Below are 15,137 nucleotides of genomic sequence, written 5' to 3' on the forward strand. Positions count from 1 at the left end.
CTGCGCCACCAATTTCCTAGCGCGATTCTGCGGGAAGAAGAACCAAGATCTCTGAAGAGCATTCTGTTGTATCTTCCGTGGCCTCATTCAGAACTGCCGACCCACTACGCCATGCGCCTGTCTCTTTTGCGGTAACACTACAAAACAAGCCGGAAACCAAGTCATGCCGCCTCTATCCCCAGCACCAGACGCCACAACCGAGGCAATCGACTGGGCGCAGCGGTGTCGACTGAGAACCTGCCTCGGCGTTCTCTCTGGCGAGGTTTCTGCTTCAGCTGGGACTAAGCTGTCCTGTAGGTGTCCGAATCCGCTGGTCTCGAGGGATCTCAGCACATTGGGATGGGGAGTGTTCATCGGGGATGATAAGAGGGATCAGGAAGGGGGGTTTCTAGAGAGGGTCTTGGAGTGGTGGAGAGAGTTGAGAGAGGTTTTGGGAGAGGATTGGAGGAGGGGAGGGATGTGGGATTCTGGAGTTTTGTGAGGGTTTGAGTTGAAGGGAGTTGGTCGTTGTTGGCGAGGTTGTTCTATCTACGGAACGAGTGTGGGATCTACATGAGGAAGCACGTAGCAGAGTTTCTAATGATAATCCTGTTTCGTGACAATATTTTCATGTATAGAAGGCGTTAAGTGATGAAATTCAGGCTCTAGGTACATGATATACCATGAAACTTCGGCTTTAATTAGGCAAATGTTGCAACTTGCTCCCCTCGACCCCTTGATGTTTGTTCTTCAAACTTGGCTATAGAGTAGCCAAACATTAATCTAACTCGCACGTTGGTTTCAAAACAAACGCAGACTAAGATTTATTTGATAATTATACGCAGTCGAACTGCTTCGAAAAGATAATAGATGTTGCTTGTATTGGTAGACGGATACGCCATTGTTGAAATGAGCAGCTAGCTATCTACGTGTCCATGCAACACAATCCCGAAAGAACTGGAATGGTGAAAGCTGTATACTAGAAAGTAAAGAGAAATTATGACGGGGAAAGATGATCATGACGTGATCTTGGTGAGATCAGGGAGATGGGTGGATTGCAGCCTGTACGCCTCTCCTGACCTGAGTCCTGACCAACCCCTTGATTAAGATTCTACTCAAACTTGTAGGCATCGAACTTGGCGGGGATCTCATCCGAGTTTCCGCCGTTCTCCCAGATAGAGATACTGTTGGTGACAAAGACGTTAGTAAATGTGACAATGGAAGGGCTGGAAAGGGAGACAAGAGGAGCCTCGATCCATGGAGATGAAGGACACTATAGCTTACTAGAAGAAGAGAACCCAATGTCAGTATATACGAACTTCAGAGAGCAAATAACATCAAATACACAGATGTACTTACCAGTTCAGTGTAAAGAGCATCATCAAGATCAGTCATGTTATACTTGGGTCCGTTCTCAAAGACCATCAAGTTGCCCTTCGCAACGGAAGTGCAGCCCCCGGCAGAAGCGGCGCAGGTGCCATCCTCAGTAGCGCCCTCATCGCGCTTCTTGGAAGCAAACACATAGTTGCCGCCAGAGTAGCTGCTCCCGCCGCAGCAGACGTTCTGCGCGCCGTTGGACTGGGCGACGTACTTGACGTTCTTGCAGTCGCCGCCGCTGAAGGCGCGGCCGATGATCCTCCAGTTGGTTGGGATGGCGCGGAAGCCGATGCTGCGGAAGCTGTCACCAGAAGAGCGGACGCAGCAGTCATTTGGGTTGGCGTTTGTGCAGACGATATAGTCGCCGCCGCTGCACTTTTCGTTGTTCTTGTAGCCGTAGATATCGATGGCCGAGACGGTGGCGATGAGGCCGAGGAAGATCTTGGAGGCGTACATTTTTGGATGGAGCAAGGTGACGATAGGAGTTACTGAATATAGGTTAAGAGTTGTCTTGTTTCGTGAGTGACGTGAGTAGATTGATGTGATGATGATGGAGAAGAGATGAGAGCTTTTGAAGTGAACTATGTCAACCTTTTATAGAAGGTTCTCAAGCCTCGAGACATGACTTATTGTTCCGGAAGTCCGAGGAAGAGCTGATGTCAACTCGATAGGCCATAGTCGTCATCCCAGTCACTTTCTGGATAGCTTCGCCCGGTGCTAGTGCCAACTTCGTATTGCCACGGTGTCCATGACCATGAACCTAGGCTCTGGGGAGGAATACGACAATAGTCTATCACCACCACAGGTCTATGCTATTGTGGATCAGGCTCTTGTGTTGCAAAGCACTTAGACTGGAACATGACCGATCGTCATATCCACAACTGCTTTCAATACCTTGTTCTAGTGAGTATGCACCTCGAGTAATCGACCTGACTTAGAATACTCATTGCCACACCAGGGGTCCTTTGATTGGATGTCAATCTAAGAAGCAAAGGTCCCTTGCCATCGGTTCAACGGAAAATGTAAACGAAGTAAGCAAGATGGACCGGGCCGTCCCCTATACGAGCCAATCAACTTGCGTACGGAGCAATTGTAGCGCGGGAAAGTGAGGTAAGCTTACTTGCATGAGAGCCAAACTTCAACGACAACACCCCACTCCGGCTGCTTTCCGTCCAAGCGAAGGACTGAGCCTTGTTGTCTCTGCCCTACATGCAGGGGACTATGTTCTCTTTGAGATAGTAATCGTTTACCTGGCGGCTCAGCAGAACTATGTCCGTTTCATTACATGCTTACTAGTAGTTGTGAAGTTTGCCTATGAGGCCGGGGTCTGTATACCTCCAAGGTTAAAATGCTATTGCTTGATACTTGCTAGATGCTCGAACATAACATCATGACATACAATTGTGTTAGGGCTAAAATCTGAGCCAGTAGCCCTTGACACCCCTTGAGTGACACGTCAGCTGAAGCGCTTCACTTTGCGCTCGTCTCAGCCCACCGCTGTCGATCCTCGGTGTAACATCGTCTAGATTTAATTACACTTCACTCAAAACTCGGGCAAAGTATCAAGGATATAGTATGGGTACTGAGCGCTTTGAGTGAAGCTGACGCAGGATTCTACCTGCAAAGCACAAAAGGCCTCGTGAACCTTGATCTGTGCCACCGTAATGCTTGGAGAAGGATCGCATAGGCGACTTTCATCATTTATAGGCGCCTCGCTTCAGGCATCGGGCAAAGCTAAGAATAAAAGAGACATGTCTTTCACAGCCTTGTGTCACCATGAGTCGTAGAAGGAACACCCCGGCGGAATTGTCGAGGTATACTACTACTTTTGGCCTCGATGAAACGACAACCATGCTTGTCTAGACCACTATTACGTAGAAAGAACTACTTTCATGCTCAATCTTAGAGAAGTATCTACTTAGTATATGTTGCCTCGCTCAGAGCCGGTGACGCCTCCCAGGATCGAGCAATCTGACTGGTGTTGTCTAATTCTATCAACAAGCGTGTAAAGAGATCATTATTAGGCTTCAACTGTCCAAGTCGTCCATGTAACTCTTAAAGATGACAAAGACTCCATACCAAGATCTTATAACTCCTGGCACTTTCTATGGAAGCCAAATCCCTTCGTGTTGGCATCATACTGCGTAAACATCAAATTTGCGTGAAGAGGATTCCATCAAAGATGAAGGAGATTACAGGAGTTCAGTGAAGTGGCGTAGTCGGAGATGGCGATCAGTCGGATGATGAGAAAATGATGGATTATGATGGATTATTTTGTCGACTCCGAGGCAGATGCACCAGAACAAGGTCAACGTCTACGGGTGGCGGGTGTAGCAGCAAGTGAGACGGAGTTGGAGACGGAGTTGGAGACGGAGTTGGAGACGGAGTTGGAGACGGCCTTGTATCGGCTTACTCTTCCTGGAGAAGTTGGTATACACATGGGCTATTGGGCGTCATCCGGCACCCGGTCACCGGTGGGATACGAGGAAAACCGACTCCGTACCCTGGCCTATCACACGGTTCCACAATGCGCTGTCTCCCAGTGTCCTCTCCACCCCTGCGATGTTTTCTTCCTTGATGCCATTGCTGTCGATCTGAGAGCTTGTCAGAAGGGTTCCAGTTGTGAATGCAAAGAAAGGCGGTAACGCTTACATCGACTAGCAATCCTGCTTGACGGTAGTGTCGTTCCACAGGCGGTCCTTCCTCCAAGTACTCTGCGAACCGCTTCTTGAACTTCTCTCCGCTGTCGTTCTTGTCGCGACCGCGCGCGAGATATCTCGCTTCTGCGTTCTCTTCCGTTACATTGAGTGACAAGACGATGTCGGGTTTTGGCTGACCCTCCTGCTCGAATTAGCCGTTTGTAGCCCACATGTTTGGGCTATATCCGCATCAACATACCAACGGAAGGCGTTCTTGAAAGGGCCACTGCGCCCACGAGGCAAGCTGCTCCTCGCACCTCGGGAATCCGTCGATCAATATCCCGTTCAAATCATTTTGCCGCATTGCATCCTCGATGGCAATGCCCAGGAATGGGTTCAACTCCGTCGACGTGAGGAATCCCTGGTTGTCTAGCTTATCCTGAATCGTAGCGGCGAGAGGCGTCTGGCGGTTTCCTTCATCCTTCATCCAGGTGCGCAGATTATCTCCCACTGAGAAGTGTAGCAGGCCATTCTTGCGGGACAGATGGGTGCAGATCGTGCCTTTCCCCGAGCCGGGAGCTCCTATCACGATAGTGAGCGGGCTTGTATTCCATCTACCGATTAGGGCCGATAGGTGACCAACCGAGAACGAAAATGACTGCAAACTTCCGTCTATTCGGAGCCTTGGCGGTGCCCATGGTGATGAGGCTGGTGAGCTGTTTGCTCGTATGGTTGACGTTGACAGTGTGCTGCCGGGTCTAGTAACGTCGGGAGGGAAGGTGCATCATCCCCGTCCCACGTCGCAATCGGATGGCCGTGATGGCCTACGAAAATTGTCTCATTACATAATCTCTTGTGATACCGGCATTTGAGGGGTTGATCAATAAGTCCTCTGTGTTGATTGGAAGCCCTAAACTCTAATAATACCCGACTTCGCTCAAGTTGGGCATCTCTGAGTGAACCTGATATTTCCTCAAGTACACTGTTGCCGTATGTGGCAATATTTGCAGCGAGGCTACATCTAGAAGCAACAAGGAGAATATATGAGCCCTACGATATCATGGGAATCCTAACTATTGCCGCCCAGACGGCGCTATCGACCTTTTCAATGATACCTCCCTTCTTATGGGTCATGTGTATTGCTGTGCTAGCAATAACCTATCATTTCTCACTACGCCGCCACGCCGACACATCCCGCTCTGATCGATCGAAGACAGCCCTCACCCAGGAGTCAAAACCCAGACCTCCAGTGGACGACCCGGACGCACCTGTCTCTGTCAATTATTTCCCATCCCGAGAATGCAACTATGCCTGCGGATTCTGCTTCCACACCAACACCTCAGGCTACATTCTTCCTTTGGACGAAGCCAAGCATGGCATGCATCTTTTGAAGGATGCCGGCATGCGTAAGCTCAATGTTGCTGGCGGCGAGCCATTCCTTCATCCGAAATTTCTGGGCGAGCTGCTGCGGTACTGTAAGGAAGATTTGGATATCGAAAGCATCAGCATCGTGAGCAACGGAAGCAAAATCCAAGAGAAGTGGCTCCGCGAGTATGGCCGATATCTGGACATTCTGGCAATCTCTTGTGACTCGTTTGTCCGTGAGACGAATAAGGAGATCGGTCGGGGGGAGAATGGCGGAGCCGAGGGAGAAAAGGACCATATCGCACAGGTATTTCGCATTGCCGAGTGGTGCAAGGAGTACAACATCATGTTCAAGCTCAACACTGTTGTAAACATCTACAACTGGAACGAAGACATGGCAGATACGATTGCCCAGTTGGCACCGTTCCGATGGAAGGTTTTCCAGTGCCTGATTGTAGAGGGCGAGAACGAGGATGAGACGCGGGTGCGTGACGCAAGAAAGTTCCTCATCTCGGAGGAGCAATGGCAGACTTTCTGCGGGAGACACAAGCACCTGCCTTGTTACGTGCCCGAGGACAACGAGACGATGGCTGGTAGTTATCTTCTGCTGGACGAAAATCTGCGCTTCCTCGATAAGGGCAATGGACCGATGAAGAAGAGCGAGTCCTTACTTGATGTTGGAGTGAAGAAGGCCATGCTGCAGGTGGCTTGGGACAAGAGTGCGTTTGATAAGAGAGGCGGTGTCTACGAGTGGCGAAAACCGCAAGCTGGAAGCGCCGAGGGAGGTTGTAATAGCGAAAGTAAGAAGGATTTGGAGTGGTAGGTGGTAGGCGGATCATGAATGGCGTTATGCTCACACTTCATAAGGGGGTGGTTAAGGCTATCTGCACGGAAACCGGTAAAGCAGCCCGTCGCGCAGATTGGAAATCGATGTCAGGGTGAAAGACAGGCCTCGATTGACATTTAGGCCATTAAATCACGTATCTTATCTGAACAACCTCGTCTGATATAAGACTCCAAAGAGCAGTTGATCAGATGACAATATAACATGGCTGTCAATGCGCTCAAGATTCAAGGATTCTATGGTAGACCATAATTCCTAGACCACTCCATCTATCTCTTAAGCCTCTTTTTGACTTTGAAATTTCCTCATAATGTATTTTCTCATTCATGAATATTTAGGGATACCTCGGCTAGATATGGCCTGTGATTCTGCTCTTCCCAGTCGAGTCTAGCCTATTTGCTGCCTTGTCGAACTGACGCACGGCGAGCGAGTCCTTTGGCAGGAAATAGGGCCGAATTTCTACCTGGAACCTTGGTTTTGAATAACCGACAGCAAAATTTTGAGGAGACGGAGACTTTCCACATCTTCAGTACTGCCTTCACTAAGTAGCTGAACATCTTGAGTTGCAAAGACTCTCCCTTCGGTATTACCGCGACCCTGATCGCAATCCTAGCGGTCAGCAAAAAGTTCTAGCGCCTGGCAGAGAAAGTCTCGCAACTGCAAAAGATGATTGCAGATATAGGACTATGCGAAGTCTGTTGAGGAACGCCAATATCCTGACCGTGCCTATTGCACGCTTGCCAAGACGGGTTAGCCATGACAAGCTTTGCGGCTCTCGACCGTACGATTAATTCTGGAAGGTTGACGGTCGCGTTCCTCCAGGAAGTATATTGCTTGAGATTGGATCGCGACTTGGCCAGAGCTCACTGTGATCCAGAGTTCACTTACTGAACAGAATGGAGAATTTATCGTATCGTAGGGGCGCAATTTCAAGACAGTTTCTGCTATCACGAACCCATGTAATACCCTAAGCTTAGTGTCGACTCATTGGCCAAAGAGACTGTGAATATACGACGCAACTAAGCTTTCAGGCAGACTGGTATAGGACCAAATTGGACGGGGTCGATAGTATATAATCCAAGCTGATAACTTCTGCATCTCGAATGAAAATATCATAATCACACCAGTTCATTCTCATATTCAACGCTTCAACTTCTACCTTCTACCTTCACGAGCCCAATCGTTTCAAGCACCACTTCAACAATGAATATCCTTCTTCAACTCTCGCTCCTTCTCGGCGCCGCATCTGTCGTCTCAGCTGGCTGCTCAGCATGTCCCCTCGGCAGGTATTTTACCCCCATACTAAGCCAATGAGCCCAAGTCGTGCATATGCTCTCTGAGATGGAATGCTAAGTCTCTGTTTAGTGGAAGATGCACAGATAGCGCCGGCAACGGCTGCAGAAAGGGCGAGATCAAGTATCAATGGCTTGTGGCTCAGAACTATTGCTGCCGCGAGCCCGGATTTGAGACCGTGAAGTGCTGGAGCGCTTGCTAGACAAGTCTACGTTTGTGTAAGTTCTCAAATCACTGATGAGGCTGAAGTTCTTATCGTGGCTCTTCCAACATTTCTGACCGTATCATTGCAGACAGGAGATAGGTATCGTGTTGTCAAAGTTCTGCTTTGGGCTAAGTTGGTTCGAACGAGAAGATTATGGTTCACGTCGTAGTTACCATATATTTAAATGACAATTGGCATCAAGCATGTCTCCTCCCAAGAACGGACAGCTTTTCCACCTTCAAGAGCGCCGCTTTGATGTCGATGGGATTATCCGAGCGAGCTACCCCTGGCCCACTTTCACAAGTCAATACTCCTTCTGACGAGGTCAAGCCGTACTATTGTACACCATCCAACACAAAACAACTACAAACTAGTCAAAGAAGCAGTCACATGCACTGACACACCGTGCCGTCCGCTCCCTCTTTAGTCAAGTTTGAATCTGCTAAGTTTGACTCAGATGATGGTGGAAACTCATGGAGAGCTTGTTCAAATAGCAAGTTGCAAGTTGCCACTGTCTCCCTGCACCTACATGTGCGACTCACTCGGACAAACCTAATGCGATCGGCGAGTGATTCTACCGGGCCCGGAGAATGGATTATACACGTATTCAATTCCTGTCGACTCGCGGAGTCCAACTCCTCGGCAGTAGTTTCTACACGCCCGTCAAAGCCGGTTTTCCGGTTAGATATTAAGACACAAACTCTATTTCGTCCCACCGAAACAAGGAGTGCCAAGATTCCCCAGTTCATCTGGTCGGTAGTATATCGGGAGTTTCCCGAACGGAAAGATTACTTCTTCGGACTTCTCTAGGAAAGAATTCTAGACCAGTGTGGGCGGGATTTACTGATCAGTAGCCATCGAAGGACGGGACGATCGGTCATCCCCGGGCCAAGTGAGGGCGGTCATGAGTCGTGATGCTCATGAGGCGTGGATGGGCCCCTATGCGCCCATGGTATTGCCTTGTGGTCTCCCCTGCGACAAGTTTCCAGGGGCCTAGAGATAAAACAGCAGTCAGAGGGTTGAACTTTATTCACTACGACTGGAAAACCTCCCTTATGATTCCCGTCTCTTGCACTCAAGCACTGTGATATTTAGAAGATGCTGGGCAGGATTTCTCCGTAGGGACATTCGTAGCATGATTCGATATCGCTATTGGAAGCTTAGGCCATTTGTTTGAAGTCCTTAGAGCGTATCATGGTGCACAGCCTCCTTTGCGTAGAAGCGTAGAATGTGATACGCTCTTTAGGCGGTCCGGCGTACGGCATAACCAACCCGAACGCGAGGAAGTCGTAGTCTACGAAACGGAACTTTTGCAATGATTCGATACAAGTTGCGAGCTGCGCTTATGCGTCCCCCATCGAGCATGGTGGCATAGCGATCCACTAATGGAGCTATTCATAAGTCAGTTGTGAAGTTCCACCTACCATTATAGACGAATCTCGTATAAAGGGCAAAGGACTCTACCGTAGTTTCATGTCTTGTCCAGCACAACGATCACTCAAGTCTCAACTTCTTTCTCATTCCCAAAACATTTTTCATTACAACCACCATCGCTAAAATGAAGTTCCAACTCCTTCCTCTCGTTGCTCTCTTCGCAGCTCATGCCTACGCGGCATGCGGCCCTGACGAGACCGAGCTCTTCGACCTCCAGGTTACCACTGGCACAAGTCAATGTTCCAACTTTGGATGTTTCAAAGCTTGCACTTTCCCCGACGGAAGCGGTTCATGCAACGGTTGCACACAATCAGTCTCTAATGACCACATTCGACCACTCGGCGGTAGTTACTGCTGCAAAGGACCTCTCACAGGCCAGACCAATACCTGCATTACTGGCTGCCCCGCAGGTTAGACTTCTTTCGATCATGATTCATAGAGAAGCAGAAGTACTAACGTTACATCTTACACTAGGAACAAGAAGTTGAAATGCTACAATGTCCCACGAGGTCATAGCTGCTTGAACTCGGCAAAACCATCAAACAGTTGAGCTGGATTCTTGTGTGATTGATCGAAACCGAATGCTTTCTTGATTTTCAAGGGATAGCAAGGCATCTGACTTGGAGCGAAGGGGGGGATGCATCATTGATTTAGAGCGTAATGTCTTCCAGGATACCAATATAGCAGCATATTCCAAGTTAGTCAACTTGAATACATGTTACCACTCACCTGATACACATCCCAAATTACGCTGCGACTTGAATATCTGGTCTGGTGTCTTGACTTGGTTAAACAACATGAACACAAAATGGGGTGAAAGCATCAGTTGCCACGGACAAATATAGATATCAAAATAACATTAAAAGGATCATTATCGATCACTCAAGAATTGTAACAGGTTATCGAACATCTAGACGCCCGCAAAGTGCCATCCTTTACGTTGAGAATTATTCATCGGCACCAAACGAACCTTGACATCGTTTGCCAAGCTGTTCATCTGTCTGACAGTCTCGAGATTCTGACTCCTGGCCTGCAGATCCTCATCCAGCCCATGAAAGAGAAGTGCTAGGGGCGAGGACTTCCAGACTGCACGACTTGGCCCATCCCCGGATCTCCTTCGTTGACTGCACGCTACCAATACCAGGGTCGAAAATATCAACTGCAGCGCAAGAAGGGCTATGGGGTATGCTATATAGCCCCATTGAACATAAATGCATGTTTGGGTGATGATAACATGCCCAGTGGCCGCCTTAAGATTAGCAGGTACGTTCTTACGCAACTCCTCTGATGTTCCATAGGCATCATTGCGTATCGTAGCCGTCATTGAGTCAGCCAACCCAGCAACCATGTTGTTGACCGTCGACATGGATGCGTTTCCGGATGCAAACAGTTGCTGACCCCAGACTGAACCTTGGGCACATTGAAATGATTCAGCCTCTGGGGCGGTCATTTTACCACTCAGAAAGTCAGTCATCGTCTCCCTCATCCCTCGCCAAGAGCTTCTGTCTACAACCCAGACGCATTCTCGCGGGTACCTCTTCCAGGTGAGTTTCTCTGAGTGAGAGATCTCGGTGGAGTTGTCAAAGATCTCTCTGAAAATGCCATCCTTGAAGCCGACTCGGACGGAATTACTCGTCCTTTCGTCTACTTCTTTGCACTTTTCCTCTGTGCCGTCAATCAAAACAGTTTCCGGAAGTAACGAAAAAGAAGTTTCATTCCTGGGTTCATCCAAGGTTGCGGGACGTCTTTTTAACAGCTGTTCACCGCCCTCCACCTTTTCTGTATAATTCCCATCAGTGACCGTGGCTTGATAATTTCTGACGCAAGGGTCGATTCTGCATTGAGCCGCAAATGGTTTTCTGTTCATCGGGGAATTTCCAGGCCCACATGAATCACACTTGAAAGATGTGAGCGACAGAATATCGAAGCTGTAAATGGGAGGCGAGCTGTTGTTGTACGCCTCACTGGGTGTGGGTGTCATTGTCAGAAGTGTACCGCCGCCTTCCCCTTGGAGGATCCTCTCGTCAGTTTTATTTTTGCTCCATGGAAGGTACCACGTCGAAACATTGGAAGCGGATGCCGATTTGTTGGTGAAAAGCTCGAAGACAGCTTTGTCCGTAATGTCTTCACAAGAATAACAGATTCCGAGAGACGAGAAGTAGCCTCCTCCGCCATTTTGTGTGAACGTGCAGTTGCGAGAGGTGCAGGCGAAGTTTATTAGCTCTCCAGCCTTTGGAGGGTCCACAAGACCTTTGTTGATAGCCTTCTGCATTTTCTGATTCGAGGTGTCGGGGGCAGCATCGAGGGAGCTGTCGCGCTGTTGAGGATTGCCCGAATAGTTGTTCGTCCGAGACACTTCAGCTATACCAAAGTCTGTCGTAATATTACAAGAGCCAAGATTGATTGTAGCCTGAGAAAAAGCATCGATTGCGAGGGCTGCAATGGTGATGAATGCACCAAGTCCAGCCAAGTATCTGTCAAATCGTCAATAGGCTAACCTCAAACAATAATTGAGGCCATATTTTACTCTCTAATATTCGGCCGGAGAATGCATCTCTTCATCAGCAGAACTGAGCCCCACGGCCCTCGACTCGCATTGTCAAATAATACGAGATCACCTAGGGTTTGAGATCGATCGAACCAGTTCCATTTCAACTGTCCTAAGCCTAATGATTATTGTAAGTTAGAATGTGTACATGCCTCTCGTGCGCCGTTCACCCATCGACGAGAGCCAGAGGCTTGCTTACCTTCGGCGACAGGAAGTATGAGCGCAGCTTTGAACACAGCCGTGAAGACGGCGATCAGGGAGTTGATTGATATAAGCTTCGGCCAGTTGGGTAGAGGCTGTCCTCGGTAAACGGATAGGATAATGACTATGGCAGAGATGCACTCTAATGCTAGAACGCTGCTGAACATCTCCACCCACCACACTGACCATATCCATTCTACGGATAATCCGCTGTCTAGTGGTGTACTTGATGGATCGTTGTTTGGAACTTCATTTTCAGAAAGCTTCGAGGTCATCTGCTTGGAGAGCTCTTCTTCTGAGTCTGGCGAGGATACCTCTGAGACTGAGGCGGGGTGTAGAGACTGCTGATCCGAGATATCTACCATGCTAGGGGCAAGAAAAGCCCTACGCTCGTCGTTTGTAGACATGTTTCTGGTCTCCTGGAAAGAATAACCGCATTGTGCTTCGGCGGGTGTTTCGGGGCGACGAGGAGACAGCTCTATTGGATCGTTATTTTCTTCGCGAGAGGCCATCGAATTTCCGCCCATCGAATGTAAGCTGGGGAAGTACATAGCACTTGGAGAGATGCTATCAATCTTCCTGTGAAGCTTTCAGATGCATAATCAGGCAAGGCTCGACCGAGGGAGGCTAGTACTTATATGAATGGCTACCACGCTACCTACATGGCAAGACATGTTCCAACAATATGGGTCGAGGCTTGAGCTGCGAGTAGCTGTGGCGCTCCCCTTGCTTGTGATAAGATATGTGATTCGCCAACCTCACCAAGCTGTCAGCAGTAGATGCGGTTGCAATTGGTCATGTGTGAGGTCCAAAATAGTTACGAGCTCTGGTGTAACTCTAACAATGTACATATCGGAATGGAAGATTGACATCAGCTTCTAGGTTCAGCCTCAGATGCCCTTCGAATGCAGGCCCGTGGTGCATATGAGCTGGATGTTGAGACTGGGCTTGCACCCTCAGCCTCTCTCCCATTTCCAATGAAGGTCCACCACACTTGTTTACAGCCTTTCACTAATTTTTTAAGCAAGCCATTTGAGCATGGATTCTAACGTGCATATCTGACAACTGAATTAGGCTGTGGAGAAATCAGGGCCCAATTCTTGACGCCTAGAGTGTTGCAAGCAGATACAAGCGACTACATCAAGAAGGCTACTTACTCAGAAGCGGAAGAATCAAGATGGCGCTTTATTACGCTTCACAGATGTGGTGAATTCACACCCACGGCTCATAATGACCAGCACAATGATGACCAGTAGCGGTACATGGAAGCATCATTTCCACTTGCTGTAACTCTTTTCCCTTTACACAAGGGGCACCAAGAGCGCTTGATCTAGAACTAGTATGCCATGCCTTCCTCCGTCATCGCGGAGCTCCCTCCAATCGTCATCAAGGTAGGACTTCTGTGACAAAGTAGTATAGCCAAGCCACAATGATATTGCATAGCCTAGGTAATCAATTTGACTCTAACGTAGAACATGATGTATATGCAGTGGGTCGAATAGATGCTTACGCATGACGGCTTTCGGTAGACCTCAGTCAACTTGGTATGGGACCCTCAAGTAACCAGCAGCCTGAAAGAACCGACATCAGAATGAGCCTGAAGATTTTCGCAGCTTGTTCGAAACTAAGAAGTCTCGAGGCCTTCAAAGTGTCTATTCCTGCGTCATCGCAGCCATGTAAACTGTACACAATCCGGATCGTCTATCCTCGATACTCGTACATCCCGATAACGCCAAGCAATGATGTGTCATACCCTCCAGCCTCGCGGCTAGTCCCAAACCCCCTTCTGCTGCCATCCCACTCTCTCAAAGCTACTCAGCTCAATCAAGAATTCCGTCTCTCATGATCCATCCCGACCATCTCATACCCGCCCTCGCCATCCCTCCCCCTCCCGCGTCCTCGTCCCCTCGAGAACCCAAGCCCATCTTCCTCGTCTCCGGTGCCACCATTCTGCGCGGCACCGTCACCACTGCTCCCAGCACCGCCTCCGGCATTTGCACCGCCTCCTCCGCCGAACGATATTGGCCTCAGCTCGCGGTATCTGGACCCCCAAACGGCCAACGCCACACAGATACCCGAACTGGCCGCCATAGCACCCCACCACATTGCGTTCCGTGGGATGCGGCCGGTGTATAGGCTCGTGACGACGAGGTGTAGACCATGCATCGTCAGCGCGAAGTCGGGCACGAGTTTTGAACGACCGATGAGGATGATGATTGCGACGGCCCTGTTGTTGTGTTAGCGCTGGTCTTGAAGCTCATGCCCTTGCTCGCTCGCGTCCTTTCTCACTTCACCCAACGAGCTCCAGCCTCCCAGAAGCCACAAACCACCAGCCCAGACATCCCATATGAAGTACGGAAAGAAGGGAACAACTCACATGCAGAAACCCCCATCGAGAACCCACAAGAAAGCTCCCAGCCACCCCTGCGTCGTATCCCCCCGAACAGCCTCCCACCCAAAGACAAGATCCAACGTGAACCCCGTACCAGCGACAAGCGCTGAGAAGAGCATCAACACCAGTGCCCCGGCATAGTACAGTCCTTGTAGCGCCGCGATTTGCGCAGCGATGCGCAACGGCGGTAGGTCGTTAAGGGCGCCCGGCCGGGGCGGCTTGCGACGGCGGGGCATGGCGGATGAGGGTCACGGTTGTTTCGGACGGTTGTTTGCTTCGGATTTCGGGGAACGCTGTGGTAGGTAGGTTTCTGGAGCAATGTAGATGGTCGAATGGGTCGTCGTTTTCGTGGTCGTCGTCGGATGGAAGGGAGAGAGCGTTTGTCTAGGTGTCGTTGAGAAAGGACGGTCGTGCGCTCTGTCTTCTTGTCTTGCGAATCTCGCTACCGGCGGAGCATTATCGAGCTTTCCTCTGCGGTTCGCAATAAGAAACTCCCAGACCACCCCCCGGTCGTAATCCCTTCTTCCCTGGAGCAAATCTCCGCGGCCGCTTATAAGCTCTTGCGTCCCTGTTGGCAATCAAAGGCTGGGGAGATTGCGTCAAAGTCAAACCCCAGCGTCGGTTCGTTCTCGTGGTGATCGTTTCCGTCTCTTGTAAGGTATGTCAACGTAATTCGTGGTTTGTTTCGTCCAAGCTGTCACGTTTGGAAAGGATGTGCCACAAGGGAAGCAGCGGGATGTTGACAGTTTTGGTGGCTGGAGTCAGCTGGGCCAGTTTGCGCCACACTTTCTGTCTTTTTGCGGCGCGCGCCGGTGAGCCTGTGCCTGCCTAGAATCGCAACGGCAGAGCTTCCAATCGGC

General features: G+C 49.7%; 5 protein-coding genes across 5 annotated transcripts; 1 reads left to right on the forward strand and 4 right to left on the reverse strand.

Moving 5' to 3' along the window:
- Positions 1 to 1,090: 1,090 nt before the first annotated feature.
- HER10_EVM0001111 (uncharacterized protein) lies at positions 1,091 to 1,812 on the reverse strand (the record flags this gene model as incomplete). The annotated part of the gene is made up of 2 exons (XM_035470871.1): positions 1,091 to 1,252; positions 1,339 to 1,812. The coding sequence occupies 2 exons, from the start codon at positions 1,810 to 1,812 to the stop codon at positions 1,091 to 1,093; spliced, it is 636 nt and encodes a 211-aa protein (XP_035326042.1).
- Positions 1,813 to 2,623: 811 nt separating this feature from the next.
- Positions 2,624 to 4,762, reverse strand: HER10_EVM0012667 (adenylate kinase; the record flags this gene model as incomplete). The annotated part of the gene is made up of 5 exons (XM_035482057.1): positions 4,639 to 4,762; positions 4,255 to 4,577; positions 4,009 to 4,197; positions 3,840 to 3,950; positions 2,624 to 2,668 (listed from the first exon to the last, which is right to left on the reverse strand). Exons 1-5 carry the CDS (start codon positions 4,691 to 4,693, stop codon positions 2,624 to 2,626), a joined length of 723 nt encoding a protein of 240 aa, XP_035326380.1. The 5' UTR covers positions 4,694 to 4,762.
- Positions 4,763 to 5,055: 293 nt separating this feature from the next.
- HER10_EVM0009523 (uncharacterized protein) lies at positions 5,056 to 6,183 on the forward strand (the record flags this gene model as incomplete). The annotated part of the gene is made up of 2 exons (XM_035479009.1): positions 5,056 to 5,724; positions 5,776 to 6,183. 2 exons carry the CDS (start codon positions 5,056 to 5,058, stop codon positions 6,181 to 6,183), a joined length of 1,077 nt encoding a protein of 358 aa, XP_035326298.1.
- Positions 6,184 to 10,046: 3,863 nt separating this feature from the next.
- HER10_EVM0011999 (uncharacterized protein) lies at positions 10,047 to 12,465 on the reverse strand (the record flags this gene model as incomplete). Its single annotated transcript, XM_035481404.1, has 3 exons — positions 11,884 to 12,465; positions 11,664 to 11,802; positions 10,047 to 11,610 (listed from the first exon to the last, which is right to left on the reverse strand). The coding sequence occupies exons 1-3, from the start codon at positions 12,434 to 12,436 to the stop codon at positions 10,047 to 10,049; spliced, it is 2,256 nt and encodes a 751-aa protein (XP_035326364.1). The 5' UTR covers positions 12,437 to 12,465.
- A 908-nt stretch (positions 12,466 to 13,373) lies between these two features.
- HER10_EVM0008946 (uncharacterized protein) lies at positions 13,374 to 14,984 on the reverse strand. Its single transcript, XM_035478451.1, has 2 exons — positions 14,263 to 14,984; positions 13,374 to 14,112 (listed from the first exon to the last, which is right to left on the reverse strand). The coding sequence occupies exons 1-2, from the start codon at positions 14,511 to 14,513 to the stop codon at positions 13,710 to 13,712; spliced, it is 654 nt and encodes a 217-aa protein (XP_035326279.1). The 5' UTR covers positions 14,514 to 14,984; the 3' UTR covers positions 13,374 to 13,709.
- Positions 14,985 to 15,137: the final 153 nt, after the last annotated feature.

This window comes from Colletotrichum scovillei (assembly GCF_011075155.1).
Source record: "Colletotrichum scovillei strain TJNH1 chromosome Unknown Contig00012, whole genome shotgun sequence".
Taxonomy (NCBI): domain Eukaryota; kingdom Fungi; phylum Ascomycota; class Sordariomycetes; order Glomerellales; family Glomerellaceae; genus Colletotrichum; species Colletotrichum scovillei.

Bases quoted from the DNA above. Each gene is read 5' to 3' on its own strand.
- HER10_EVM0008946 (XM_035478451.1), bottom strand. From the start codon at position 14,513: ATGCCCCGCCGTCGCAAGCCGCCCCGGCCGGGCGCCCTTAACGACCTA. The intron at 14,113-14,262 runs GTGAGTTGTTCC...ACACAACAACAG, and splicing joins CTCGATGGGGGTTTCTGCAT to GGCCGTCGCAATCATCATCC.